The sequence below is a fragment of the Adelges cooleyi genome, unplaced genomic scaffold (genome assembly GCF_023614345.1).
Source record: "Adelges cooleyi isolate 19-005CV unplaced genomic scaffold, UGA_ACOO_1.1 ACOO_flye_CR_arks_rails_tigmint_CR_PRNA_108, whole genome shotgun sequence".
Classification (NCBI taxonomy): Eukaryota; Metazoa; Arthropoda; class Insecta; order Hemiptera; family Adelgidae; genus Adelges; species Adelges cooleyi.
This window is the reverse complement of record NW_026095761.1, coordinates 4,619,339-4,634,011: the sequence shown is the minus strand read 5'-3', so window position 1 is coordinate 4,634,011 and position 14,673 is coordinate 4,619,339. Positions and strand designations below refer to the sequence as shown.

At 29.1% G+C, this 14,673-nt stretch overlaps 2 protein-coding genes and 2 long non-coding RNA genes across 5 annotated transcripts; 2 read left to right on the top strand and 2 right to left on the bottom strand.

Moving 5' to 3' along the window:
• The first annotated feature begins 484 nt into the window (after nt 1–484).
• On the top strand, nt 485–2,234 carry LOC126838164 (uncharacterized). The gene is made up of 3 exons (XR_007685671.1): nt 485–677; nt 1,221–1,377; nt 2,076–2,234. It is a non-coding gene; the product is annotated as an uncharacterized LOC126838164 (long non-coding RNA).
• Nucleotides 2,235–3,798: 1,564 nt separating this feature from the next.
• LOC126838170 (uncharacterized) lies at nt 3,799–5,102 on the bottom strand. The gene is made up of 3 exons (XR_007685672.1): nt 4,898–5,102; nt 4,388–4,544; nt 3,799–4,052 (listed from the first exon to the last, which is right to left on the bottom strand). It is a non-coding gene; the product is annotated as an uncharacterized LOC126838170 (long non-coding RNA).
• A 1,519-nt stretch (nt 5,103–6,621) lies between these two features.
• Nucleotides 6,622–9,982, top strand: LOC126838156 (nucleolar complex protein 4 homolog). The gene is made up of 8 exons (XM_050572324.1): nt 6,622–6,857; nt 6,950–7,187; nt 7,337–7,531; nt 7,626–7,686; nt 7,835–7,945; nt 8,044–8,201; nt 8,261–8,454; nt 9,796–9,982. The coding sequence occupies exons 1-8, from the start codon at nt 6,747–6,749 to the stop codon at nt 9,910–9,912; spliced, it is 1,185 nt and encodes a 394-aa protein (XP_050428281.1). The 5' UTR covers nt 6,622–6,746; the 3' UTR covers nt 9,913–9,982.
• A 358-nt stretch (nt 9,983–10,340) lies between these two features.
• On the bottom strand, nt 10,341–13,553 carry LOC126842947 (uncharacterized). Of its 2 annotated transcripts, XM_050580194.1 has the most exons (6): nt 13,417–13,553; nt 13,022–13,172; nt 12,129–12,220; nt 12,016–12,049; nt 11,674–11,951; nt 10,341–11,459 (listed from the first exon to the last, which is right to left on the bottom strand). In XM_050580194.1, exons 3-6 carry the CDS (start codon nt 12,200–12,202, stop codon nt 10,904–10,906), a joined length of 942 nt encoding a protein of 313 aa, XP_050436151.1. In that variant the 5' UTR covers nt 12,203–12,220; nt 13,022–13,172; nt 13,417–13,553; the 3' UTR covers nt 10,341–10,903. The 2 variants fall into 2 exon arrangements, with proteins under 2 accessions (XP_050436151.1, XP_050436160.1); XM_050580203.1 differs by lacking the exon at nt 13,022–13,172.
• Nucleotides 13,554–14,673: the final 1,120 nt, after the last annotated feature.

Genomic DNA, 14,673 nt, shown 5'->3' with positions numbered 1-14,673 from the left:
TTTTTCTCAATTTACAATGATGAAGGGTAAATCGATTTATTATTGGCCGTATTAGATACACGAACAAATCGATTCGGGGACTAATAATGCACAATATGGTCCAGACAAACAAAACAAGGAAAAAAATATTTACACACATGTCATACACATCGACATAAAGCTGTGGGTGGTAACAAATAGTGTCTGTGTAATTGTATTACACAACATATTTGTACACGTGTGCTTCTAATAACGTATGTGGTTACACGTCTATTTTTAATTACACCTGTACTTAATAAATTGTTAAGTTTGTTTGCCATAAAAATTGGATATTCGCCATATTTCATTATAAGATATTTTTAATGGTTTATATTAGGTTTACAAAACTACGACAGAAGCATTATATAAAAAAAAGCACCTAATACTTTAAAAAACATTTTTTTTGGGTAATATATATTATTTATTAGCAGGTTAATATTGAAAAGTTCACTATAAAACTAGCAGTTGTATGGCGTTTAAAACATTTAAGTGCTATTTCATTCCAATATAGAAAATCATTCGAATATAATAAAGAAGAAACAATGAATGCAAAATACATATTATCTTTTTTATATTTTCTAATGTTTTACTTAGTAATTCAATGTATTGCGGACGAGACCATAGCAGAAATAAAGGAAAGAATCGCGAACGAAAATAAAGTAAGATTAACAACTTTGAATTTGTTTTTTTTTTAATAAATTAAATAATTATTACATTTTTCTTATTTTTATATCTAAAAGCCAGATAGTATGTTTTTTTATCATTCTGTACTACATTTTTTATGTTTGAATATTATCCCAATATTTATGCATTTCAATAATTTATGGTAGTACGATTTTTAAATTAATGGTAAATTCATTTAGGTCAGTTGGTAATGGTTGAGAAATATTTCTGCAAGTATACAAATAAATTATTGATTGGTGTATTTTGTTAATTAAAAATATAAATAATATTTTGATATAACTTCCCATGATTATAAAAACGGCTTTCTTTTGTGTCTATATATTTGTTGTATAAATAATACAAGTGATTCGTATAGGGTGGACAAAAATGTGTACTATAATCTCAGAAGATTTATGACCAACAAGTTCAATTTATTCTACTAAACCTTGTTGACAAACATAGCGTTTAAAATCACGCAATTCTCAAGATATTAATACTAACCAAAACTGTTTTTAAAGATACTCTTTATAACTTTACAGGCTGTACGACAATTATACATGCTAACATTAGCTCATTTCCGTGCTGATATTGGAAGTAAACTTACTTTGGTTCATGTGTTGTATGTTTTGGGAGAGTGTAATGAAAAAAACATCAAACAATACCTCAAAGAGAATAATATTCCTGCCAATAACCGAAGTAAAATTGAAATATACAACATTTGTCATATAATAATAGTTTTAGGTGGTTTCCTCTCTCCCATTTATAAAAAATAAAACATATATTTTAATTTTTTTTCCTATTATGTGATAAATCTTTGTTGAAAAAATTTTACACCATTGTGGTACAAAAAATGCAAAAAGTAATAAATGCTAAAAGTAATATTATAAAAATCACTCTTGTTAAAATATTGAATATAGAAACACCGTTTCTTAAAATAATATCTTAAGTTTCAAGAAAATGCCATGCGCTTTTCTTGAAACAATTGTTCATGAGGGGAATCAACTTTCAATTCCGTTACAGTTTTTAAATTAAATACTTAATTTGTATCTAAAGTTTTCTTTGTTATGGTGCCAGTTGAAGGCTAATTTAATATTATATTAATTTCAGTTCCATATCTAGTAGACGCGTGTAACGATTTAAGATATTGTTTCTAAAATGAAACGAATAAAAAAAACAACAGTAATTTTAAATTTAGTAAACCTTGGTTGTAGGCTTTATTAAATACATTTTGTAGATTATAATTTGACTTTTTAAAGTTACTTAACTGAGGAAAATAAAGCTAGTAGTATTGTTGTTGTATTCGTCTCTTTTTTTTAAATTATTTTGGTCAACTATGCAACTGCTATTTATACTCCAAGTATTTATAAATATCATACATATTTTTTTTGTTTTAGGTAGAATAAATCAAGATCAATTCGGTGCCATTGTGAGAAAAATTTGCGAAATAAATGGGACGAAAGTATTAGACTTTTTGGAAAGAGTTAATATTTCAATGCGTTATATATTGGGCGATTATTAGCATATTTAACAGAATAAAAGCTTATTTAAATGTAGTACAGTTTACTTGTTTTGCTAGCGCAATACTATTCTTATTAATCATCAGTTTGTATATTAAACAAATTAATAACAAAACACAATATAAATGCAAATTATTTTACTGTTGGTGAATTTTTGGTCTGTTTGGTTTTGGCTAACGGTAGGCAACAAGCGAGCCAGACAGTGCAATCACGACAGCGGAACGGTGACTGTCGCTCCGAAGATGGCCATTACAATGAGTTGGAAACGTTAGCGTAATAAACGGAATAGAAGTTAAAAAATTAGATTATAGAGTAGATCTAGAGTGATGCTAAAATTGTTCTCAAAAATCTGTAGTCAAACTTTTTTTTTATTAAGGAAAATCAAAAATAAAGGAGGAAATTACACTTTGACTTTCCAAATTGGTATAGAGTGAATCAACTTTCAACAAGAGTCTGAAAAAATAATAATATAATAACGGTTTTGGCTATTTTTAATTCAATCATCACACATTTTTAGCCCTTAAAAACCACTCTATTAAGCCGATATTCGACATATTATACATTTTTCTAACAGTCAAAATATTTAATAGTTTATACAGAACCTACTGAGTTAATAGAAGACATGAGTTACTATTTATTTTATTATTCTGTAGTGACACTTTTTTGTTGAGGAAAAATTATTAAGTTAAAAACACCATTTATTGTCTACAGTATGATTGATATGTTTAGCTATATACCATCCATAGCTTTCATGGAAATGTTTTTTTTATTGGTTTTATCCTTTTCGGTTACAATGCGGTCGGTCATATTACATTTTAATTTATATCCTTTTAATTATATCAGTTCAACACGTGTTAAGTAAGAAGAATCATTTAAAGTGAACGTGTCATTGCCATATCTATTCTTTAAAACGTATTACTGCCATTTTATGTTAAAATTGCTTATGTTATAAGTACAGAGAAAAGAAAATATTAAACCAATACATGCTATTTTTATAAAAAAAATTGTAGTAAACCTTTTTGAAATAAGTTCCATGGCCCTTTTTAAACCACGAAACGGTACTTAAGAAACGTGTGTGGTACATTTTCTTACTAAATAATTATTATGGTTGTATTTCGATTAATTTCATCTGCTTATTATGAAACTTTGGGATGTTGTTGAGTACACTCCCGCGAAGGTTTCTTTTGGTATAGTACATTTGGAAAATTCCACCCCTAAGGATGTCCTCAAACACGAATTTTGTACTTTAAATACAAAATATTTTTCGTTCCTAACCCAAAATAAACACTTGGTTTGTAACCATGGTAACCACGGTACTCGAGCGAATGGTAGGTGATGTTTAAAGGAACAGGCCGATTCTGGAGACGCTAGTAAACATAGGAACTGGATCTGGGAATGGGACCGGGACTGGGACCCTTGAGTAAGAGGGGGACATAATCGATATAATGTAATGTACATATGTAGGTCCAGCCTGGAGTACTGACTTTTATTTTATCTTATTAGCAATTATTTTACTCAGCCCTGGCAAACTAAATCCCGGACAACGCCGGGTCGGGACAGCTTGTATTATATAATTACACAAACAGTAGAATAATTTAGATCTCCTATTACATTTTATTTGAAAATTGTATACACAAATTAATGGATGATTGAACAGAATAGCACTGCGTTAGTATTACAAATACATTTTACTATATTAAAATAAGGTTATATACTATTAAATAAGCTAATAACAGCCAATTACAACAACACGCATTGATTTATTTATTGTTCCCAAAAAGTCTAATACTTGCGTCCCATTCTTTTCGCAAATTTTTCTCACAATGTCTCCGAGTAGATCTGCATTGATATTGTCTGAAACATAAAATTAATAATACATATTAACTGTTGCCTGTTCATGGTGTTCTGAAAAATAAAAACACTATCCACTATACTTTGGTCAAAAGCGTTATACTATAAGCTCCCTCAAGTCCATTATTAATCGGTCTATTTTTGAGACATTTTAACTAAAACTAATACTAGTACAGTGTTTTAAGAAAACATATAAAAATGTCTTAACATTACAACTTATAATGTTAAGAGATTTTAGTCAATGCGAGTGAGTAAACCTAAAACCAACTGCCCCATAACTTCGGTCGAAACTTAAGAAAACCATTAAATTATGTTGAATGTAACTCAATTAGTATTACTTCGGTTGTTTGGCGCATAATTTTTTTCACGGAAATACTCGAGTATAGTTTTTCTATTACAGTTCCTTAAAACAAACACTACTTGTTCCTTGGTAAGTTTACTTCCAAATCTAAGATTGAAATGAGCTAATGTTAGTTCGTAAGTTTCTCGTATAGCCTGAAAAGTTAAAAAACGTGCCATTTAAAGATATTATTTTGTTATAATATGGGTATGTCAATTTAAGCGCTTTAGTTATCAAAAAGATTTGTTAAATACATTGAAAATATTCGCCTTAAATCTTCTGGGATAATATACTTTTGTTCACTTACACGAAAAAAAAAACATAAACCACAAAACGTCGTTCGTATAATTTTGTATATGAACAGTCATGTCAAATTAATATTTACTATTTTTTGTTAAAAAAAAAAACTAGATTTAAAATTAAAAATTTTAATTTATAAAGAAAGAAAGTAATAAATAATAATTATTTAAATATTAAAAAATAATAAACTAAATAAAAGATATACTACCGCAAGCTCATTCTGGATTCTTTCCATGCGTTCTCCTGGTGTCTCGTCTGCAACACTTTGAATAATTACTAAATAATGCATTAAAAAACACACGAATAATATGCATATGTATTTTGCATCCATTGTTTATTTTTTAATATATAAAAACACGTATTCAAATTTGGAATCAACTTAAACATAAAATATGTTAAACGCTGTACAATGGCTGGCTTTATGAAGTTAGTGAATTTTCTAAGACTAACCTGTGAATAATAATGATAATAATTTATCGTAATATCTGTTTGTTCCCGACAGCTTTAGTTGGCGGCTTTTCTTTAATACTTAAGTCGTTTTGTAAACAAAATAAAAATTATTAACATATATTAAAAATTAGCGTTTTCAATGCCAAATTATATATTTTTAAAAGAAAACGTTTAACGATTATATTGTGTTTTAATTACTGTGTGTAGACTGTAAGCACGAGCATTTTTTTGCAAAAATCTATTTAATCAAGCAGGGTCCCCTATTCGGGAATCAATATTTTATTATCAAATTAAAAAAAAAAAAATTAAGACCACTACTTTCTGGAACTACTTATATCATGACGCGTTTATTGTATTATAATTATTATAAATAATAAATATAATTATATAATATTATACGAAATATCCTATGAAAAAAATAATACAGATTAAATGATACCAGACGGTGTATTTTACGATAGTAGACGGGGTTAGTACGTTTTTGGAGCGTTTTTCTCAATTTTCAAGGAGAAAGGGTAAATCGATTTATTATTGGCCGTATATTAAAGTACACCTGGTTTCTGGTCTATATACTAGATACACGAAGAAATCGGTTTGGGGACTAATAATGCATAATATGGGTCAAGACAAATAAAACAAGGAAAAAAATATTTATCAAAATCTAGTGGTATAATTATTATAACCGAAAGTGATTTAGTATACAATTTTAAATAAACACTTCGACATAAAGCTGTGGGTGGTAACAAAATATAGTGTCTGTGTAATCGTATTACACATATTTGTACACGTGTGCTTAAAAATACATGTGTACTTAATAACACATATGGTTACATGTCTATTTTAAATTACACCTGTATTTAATTGTTAAGTTTATTTGTCGTAAAAATTGCAAATTTGCCATATTTCATTATATATTAAGATTTTGTTAATGATTTATAATATATATATAATATACAAAACTACGACAGAAGCATTTTATAAAAAAAAATCACCTAAAACTGTAAAAAACATATTTTACGGTAAAATATATTTTGAATTAGCAGGTTAGTATTGGAAAGTTCACTATAAACCTAGATGATTTATAGCGTTTAAAACATTTAGGTGTTATTTCATTCCAATATAAATAAGCATTTGAAAATAATAAAAAAGAAAGAATGAATGTAAAATACATATTATCTTTTTTTATATTTTCTAATGTTTTGCTTAGTAATTCAATGTGTTGCGGACGAGACCACAGTAGAATTAAAGGAAAGAATGGCGAACGAAAATGTGGTAAGTTTATCATTGAATCATTTTATTTTATAAAAAAAACAGCTTCAATTTCGCGAAAGCCTCATTTTCTTATCAGGCCTCAAATGGAAGCGTCATATTATCCATGTATTAATTATTATCTATGGTCATAGACAAACATTGGCACGTGACAAATTTGTTGGTTATGTCTAAAATCTAAATTGTTATTTCATAACACCAGACAACCTCACGGTTCACACTCTGATAACAAAAATAATATTGATTATTGGCTATTGTGATATATTTTTTTTTAATTTTCACTTCTAGTTTATATTGAAATTCAACAATTTATATTTGATTTTATTATATAATACACAATGACCGTATCCGAATTAAAACTGTTATTCGAACAATTCGACAAAGAAGTAAAAACACCGACCGAAGAAATAGTGAAAAAAAAATACTATTTTCCATCGAAGCGACTAAAAGTATGAATATGGATGTATTCAATATTTTATATCCGAATGTTTGTCATATGTAAATAAAACAATAATATATGTTTTGTGTAAAACTTTTCTAGGAAATTTATATGCGTGTGTTGACTTGCACTAATGTTCAATGGTCGCAGTTGCAGAAAATCCTGTCGGATTACCTGGAATATTTGGATTTTTGTTATTATTCGTGGGAATGTTTTGCATCAATCGTTAAAGAATTGGACACCGACAAAACCGACGTTTTCATGTTTATAAATATATTGGGGTTGGTCCCGATTCCTGGCTCTCGGGAAAAAAAACAAAATTTATTGTTTCAAAATCCTAGTAAGTTGATGAAAAATAAATGTTAATTTTCTAAAGCCCTAAAGCTGGTTTTAAAGCCATTTACTGCCCCTTAACAAGGGAGCTTATCTATGACAGTATCGCTTAGGGGAAGACGTTGTAAAAATGTTGTTATTATTATTTGCTTTTAGGAAGATCAATTTTTAGGTACAACGTTGACGACATCAAACGATGGGTGACAACGGTTTGGGACGAAATGAGACCGTTGACGATTTCGAGCGTTAAAATCAAAAGAGAAATGTTAACCATTTTAATAGAAAAAATGCTGGTCAATTTGAGTGCGCCCGTTTTGACTGTGGATTTTCTCATGTCGGCAATGGATACTCGTAAGTTTAAATATGTTCAATTTCAAAATGTTTTTTTTTTCAATTCATTCTCTACTGAACACCATTGTAACCAGGTGTGTAATGATTATTTTAGCCGGACCGGTAGCTGTTTTAGGACTTCAAGGTATTTTCATTTTGGTGAAAGATTATAACTTGTAAGTAATTTGATTTTTATGTTCTTTGAATTTTATTTTTTTTCGTTTCATGCAACGATGCATATTATGTAAATTGTGTCGTAGGCGTAATCTTCAAACTTTGGATTATTTTTGCTGTACTATTTATGTATAAGTAATATTTTCACAGGGAATGTCCCAATATTTACGGCAAACTTTACAACTTCTTCACCACGGACATATTTCATTATCGTTATAAAACGAGGTTGTTTTATTTAGCCGATATTTTTCTCCGATCTACGTTAGTATAAAAAATATCTCGACGCGAGACTTAGTGATTTTTAATATTTATATTTATGTTAGATACTAAACATTAGTGTATTGTAAAAAAATTTCTAGGCATTTGCCTGAGCTATTGGTCGCTGCGTTCGTTAAACGCATGTCAAGACTTTCGTTGGTTGCTCCGCCAACTGATATAAAAATTATGGCCGTGTTTATCGGCAATTTACTTATAAGACATCCGTCGTTAAAGGTCATGTTTCAAGATAATTCTATAGGTAAATTTGTTTTTTGTACATATTATTATATCACAGCTGATATGTTTGTTTTTATTTAGTTTCATCAGACCCTTATGTATTTGAAGAAAAGGATCCAACCAAATCGAACGCATTAAGCAGCTCGTTATGGGAATTGGTGTCCCTGAAACAGCATGTTTTACCCAAAGTGTCAAAATCTGTAACATTTCTGTTCAAAAAGTTACCACAAACCGAATGGGATATGAGTGAGCTTTTGGACGACTCGTACGAAAGTGTAAGTGGAAAAAACAAATTGATCAATCTGTATCTATTCGAATCTCGATTGAATTATGATATTATGTGCCAAACTTTGACGTTGAAAACATTAGTTATTTTACAAATTTATAATCCATATAACTTATTTAAACGTACACGGATAGACCACCCGGCATGCTTTTTTGACAACCCTTTATTAGACACACACTTATTTTCAGTGCCAGCTATAGGGTTAAGGGGAGGAGGGCAAGCAGGTCGCAAGTCCAGGGCCTCGCACTTAAGATAGAAAGTTATGGAATCGTAACCAAAAAATTAAGAAAACATTTTAATTTCTATTACTCATTTAAACTTCTTTTTGTTTAAATTTTGAAATAACTTAATATCATAAATCTTTAAAATCTTAAATATTATAATATAAATTATCTTTAAATTTATAATTTTTAAATAAAATCCAGAAATTACTAAATCATTAACCCATTAACGCCAGATTTTATTTTGTTATTAATTAGTGTGTTGAGTGCTTGTTTCTTATTATTTTTTGAATTCAAAAAAAAAAAATTGTGTACTTAAATTTTGCTGTTGCCATATAATATATGTAAACGCTATGTGCTAATGGGTTTATTTTAAAACAGTTCTCAGGCAAATTGAAAATAATTTCACCTGACACATTGAAATGTTTTATCTATACTCGAAGATATTATTACACTATAAAGTTTGTTAAGTTGAATAAATAATTGAAATTGTTTTAAAAAATTAAAAGATATGTATACTACAGAGTGGGATTTTGCATAGATTCTGGACTCTAATGACCAGATTCAGACTTTTTGGATCGCTTAAGACTAAAATGAGGCCCCTAATTTTTTGAAATAAGGTGAAGTTAGGTGATACTTTTAAGCAAGAGTTGCTTTTTTTGAAAATACAAATTTTCAACAAAAAAAAGCACTTATTATATTTATCTCACTTTTGAACTATGATGAAAACATTTGTTTTGAGTGTCCACTTCTTTAAAAATGTCTCACTCAATTTCGAAATATTTAAGATGGTCGTAGAATAAAAAATAAGTGGAAAATTTTCAATCAATTCAAGGCTTGGTTTTAGGCGGAAATCACGACGACTGATCCATTATTGATACTATCTATTTTTATATGAATAGCTAAAGTAATCATTAACGCTGCCGTTTAGTGTATTTACTTTTTGTTTTTTTAATGGGGGAAAACATAATAAGAAACGTAACATATTTTATTTATTTAATACCCATTAAATGAAATTATATACATATATTTTTATTTTTATACAATTGCTATTTAGTTGACAAAAGTCGACGAAGATAACTAAAAATATTTTCATACAATTTTTACAGATGATTTCCGAAGAGTACAAAAGTGAAATTCAAAAAGCTACATTAACGTTCGAAAAACCTGTCTCCTACGCCGTACCGCTGTCGAATCATATGGACGAACTTTGGTCGGTAGACTAATTTTAATTTATTGTAATTTTTTTTTTTAATAATTAAAATTGATTAAATTAAATAAATGTATTTTTTGTTATCCAAAATACTAATGGTAAAAAAAAAAAAATAATATGTACACATTTAATATTTTTAAAAAAACAAGTAGGTATGTCATGTTTGTCAAAAAAAAAAAATGTATATAATATATTATAAAGTACATTGTTTCAAATAAAATAATTAAAATAACAAAAAAAAACCATTTGGGTTTTATACAAAAGTAATAAAAAAAAGAAAGTCACAAACAATTATAATCTACTTCAAAAGTTAAAAAAAATTAAATTCCTTAAAAAAATAATAACTCTTAATTATTATATTTGTGAAGACATTGAAGCAACATATTAATTAAAAACACATAATTTCGCCATAATAGGTTCAATATTATATTTACATTTTTTTTTTTTTTATTGAAAAATTGGTTATTACCAAATAACAAAATTAAGATTGTTTATAGTTTGATAGTCAAACAATAATTTTCCCGCAGAAACGTCTTACAAAAATTATCTGTCGGAATCTTAAGTATACACATGTAGGACTCGTACAATACAAACAAAATATACAATCGTTTAACACACACTGTTAATAATCGAGGAACAAGATAAAATAGAAAAAAATTATACAGACTGCTGAGAATTTCCTCTTGTGTCAATTATAATTTGTTCAATGGAAATAAAACTAATGTGATTTTCTTTAAACAATTAAGGAACAATATATATACAATAAAGACATTTAAAACAATCGTTGATTCTACATTGGAATTTTTACTTAAAATTATTATGTTTAAATATCATTAAATGGAATTTTTTTTTTAAGTTAAAAATCAAGTTATTTTAAAAAATTATCTAAATCATAAAAGAAAAAGTTATAAGATTATACTTTCACAATGTGGAGGACTAGATTCAATACATGTAATAATAGAATACCGAAATAATATTGTTGCCATCGTCGTTGCCGCCTCCGTTCAAGAAGACTCTGCCCGCTGTAAATGGGGCAAGCCAGCCATAAAAATACTAAATAAATTGCGATCGGCTTGGACGTGTCGCACTTGATGCGTGGCAAGCGAAGTTTTTGATAGGAACTCTTTGTCGCAAGCCACACAAACGTGTCGCTGATGAAAACTATTACTTTGAGCGGGACGATTTTTCGAGTTGCATGGTGCCGATTTCGACGTGGACCCGGTGGTTTGCGCCTTTACGAAAACGTTTGATTCCGTTTTTACAGGTTGTACGGCCGACCAGATTTTCAACGAATTAGGAACACTATTATTTTTTGTACTTTTTGGAATGTCTTGTGCTCGATGGCACAGGTGGCGATTGTTGAGGTTGTTGTTGTCAGAGCTTGTTTCCGTTTTATAACCCGACACACTTTTCACAGGATTTGACGAATTGCCATTATTGTTGGCTACCGTACTATCAAGAAATTTTTCCTTCATCAATTCTTCTTCGGCGGTGGTGTGACTGTCCGCAAACACCGGTTTCCCCATCTTGTTCGAAACAACTCTGGTATTCGCATAACACCTGAAAATGTATAAATAAAAAAATTAAATTGCAATTTTTTGGAAAGTTTCCTTTGCTGAATTAGGAACTGGTCTTGGAATTATTATAAAATTTATTTTTAAACCAAAAAATAAATTAGATGTTGTCGGCCAACATGCTTAGACAATGGGTATATAATCTACTACCTAGACAACTATTATTGCACAAATCCAAAATATCTAATTAACGATTTTACCTTTTACGTGTTTTACGAGTGTTCAACGTTTCATAATCCATGAGGTGAGCAACGCTCAAACGGTTGTTAATTCTTTTCTTGGATTTGGCTTTCTTTAATTTATAAATTTTGTACACGTCGTTGTATGTATTCATTTTGTATTCGCTTCTGGTCGTGTAGCAGCAATTGGGAGTGAAATGCTTTCGATACTCTAACCATGATGAAAAATTGTTGAAACATCCGCGGCATATTACTTGTAAATTGTCATCAAAATAATAAAAGCATTCGCTTTCATTAATCTAAAAAGTAAAATTTATTTTAAAACCATTAAAGTCATTTATTTTTTATTTTTTGCTATCTTACAGTCGGGGTTGTTTCGTCTTGATCATCATAGCCGCTAAGGCAACATAGTCAAAAGAAAAAAAAACACTGATTATTTCTATTTAAATCAACGTTAACCGCTTTTAAAAGCATACCTCGAGTTACTGTTTTTATTTGTACGCAATCCAAGATTTTTCAAAAATTGTTGTTTTCTGTAACGCTCTTTCATTGTCTCTGTTTTTTTCCCCTATGAAATACAAAATAATCAGAATAAAACAATACCAATAAAACATGACTTTACTAAAAATAGAAAGAAATCATATTACTCAATTATTTAGTAGTAAAATTAATTATAAATCAAAAACAAATGAAGAGTCAATAAATAAACAGACAATTTTGTATCATAATAACTTATATGGAAAGTAAACGATTTTTGGGATAAGGGTGTGGGTTTCAAGACTAAGAAAGCTTTGGACGCTAGGCCCATGATTTCAACTTAAGATCGTCTGTGTCAAACTAGTCAATTCTATAGTCATATATAATCTGTAGTATCCTCGAGACGAATGAAACAATATAAATACAATAGCGGTGTATAATTTATAGATGAAATTTACTTTAAAAAACACTTTAGCTAAGTTCCAATACATAACAATTACATTTATGTATAAAAAGATTATAAAACCCATGATTTATCGCTACATTTCGTCAACTGAAATTTAAAAAAAAAACTATCCTTCTAAAACAATACTTAACGGACACATTTTAAAATCCAACACAACGGTCGCTTATGTTTGTATTAAACTGTATTGTTTTTGTTAAAATCATAACGAGCATTATGTGAAACTGTAGAAGATTTGATTTTTAGTACAATATTAATTTCCTCAATGACTTCTTTAAATGATATTTTGCAACAACAAACAAAATTAAACTATTATCTCATCCATATAATTTGACGGTACTTACGGTGATAAAACTACGATATCAAAGTTTTCATCACACACACACGAGCACGGTTACGTACTTATTGTAGTTTATTTTTAATACTCACAAATAGTTTTAATATTATAGACTGTATACAACCGTTTGATCGATTCGTCTATGTATGATGGTGCAGCGAGTCTGGCACGCGTAACTCAACGACCCTTGACTAGCGTCGGGGCCACCGAACGAGTTACAACGACAAGTAACCCTCGAGTTGACTGGAAAACGAGTGTATGTGTGAGATTATACTCGAGCAGTACTTTTTTTTTTTTTTAAGTCAGTCCGTCGGATTTGTGTCGATCACAATATTGCAATCGTCACACTTAACGCGAATAAAAAAAAAACATTATTTCCGACAAATCGTTCGGGCCCAAAAGACACGTCCACTATGACGCACAGCCCGCCGGTGTATACGGCCGTGTTTCGAGTAGAATATAATTAACGTAAAACAACAGGACTTACCTTAATACGAATCCATCCAAAATCCGATAATAATAATGCCGGACAGGTGCAGCTATTATTCACTCGGAAGATGACAAGCGGGGGCCGAAAAGAAGCGACCAAAGTGAGGGGACGCCAAGCTGAATACGGAATGTGCCCATGCCTCTGTAGACTGTAGCTGTTTAGAAAATGCCAGTGGAGTGATACGGTGGAGGTAAATTCTTACAGTGTTGCCACGGAATAGACTAATTTCAATAAATTTAATCTATACCGTGGGTAAACATTTTAAAATACTAATAAAATATAATTATTGTAAAAATTCGCGACATCATAATATATAGGTACTAAGACGTGATTATTGTACATTTTAGTATTTTACGTTCTGTGTATTTCCCGAACCGAATCAGTTGCTACAAGTAATTGTATTCTTTCATGTAAAATTTAATATCGTATTTAAAGTAATATATTATATTATAGCGTCAAGGAAGACGGATTACAAAACAAATAGCTAATACTATCGAAGGATTCTGGTAGAATTTGACACGGTATCAATTGATATAGTTTTGTAAATTGTTTCTAATGAAAATATTTATCTGAAACTAGTCATCGCATCAAAATTTTCACTCAAACAGAATACTAAATTTAACTTGATATAGTTTTTGTATTTAATTTCTGTAAAATACAATGTAATGTTTTCTAAAAAAAATGTCTAGCCAATTGTTTACTATTTTTCGGTTTTGTTTTATGGCAACACTGAATACTGATTGTAAACAACGCCGACAATATTTACATTGTGATTATGTACACAACGTCTTTAGCTTTGGACAATTTATTGTTTTCATAATAAAAAAAAATATTTCATTTTCTCCCGTCCGGAATCATATGTTCATTGTATAACACGAACTATTATTAAAAATACTCAATAATAATAATATTTTAAATTCGACGTGACAACAAAATTTTAAAGAAAAATATATTATATGAATTATAATAATACACATAATATTTTTGGTAATTATTGTACCGTAGCTAGCCTTTTGGTTTCGTCTAACTTTTTATATTTTAGACAACCAACATTAGTAATATTAGACGTTCTAATAATAAACTATCTAGTCTTTGACCTTTCCGATATTGATAAAAACACAGATTATATTATTGTAAACCTCGCTAAAACCATATTAATATTGTATAATGATTACATAACGGTTTTGTCGGCCGTAAAACTAATAAAACTTAAAAGTATCCACGTACTAAATAAAAACGACACCTTGAAGTTAC

Coding starts and splice junctions, on each gene's coding strand:
- LOC126838156 (XM_050572324.1), top strand. CDS start 6,747: ATGACCGTATCCGAATTAAAACTGTTATTCGAACAATTCGACAAAGAA. Junction 7,188..7,336: donor TTTATTGTTTCAAAATCCTA/GTAAGTTGATGA, acceptor ATTTGCTTTTAG/GAAGATCAATTTTTAGGTAC. Junction 8,455..9,795: donor TGGACGACTCGTACGAAAGT/GTAAGTGGAAAA, acceptor CAATTTTTACAG/ATGATTTCCGAAGAGTACAA.
- LOC126842947 (XM_050580194.1), bottom strand. CDS start 12,202: ATGAAAGAGCGTTACAGAAAACAACAATTTTTGAAAAATCTTGGATTG. Junction 11,952..12,015: donor AAGACGAAACAACCCCGACT/GTAAGATAGCAA, acceptor TTTACTTTTTAG/ATTAATGAAAGCGAATGCTT. Junction 11,460..11,673: donor ACTCGTAAAACACGTAAAAG/GTAAAATCGTTA, acceptor ATACATTTTCAG/GTGTTATGCGAATACCAGAG.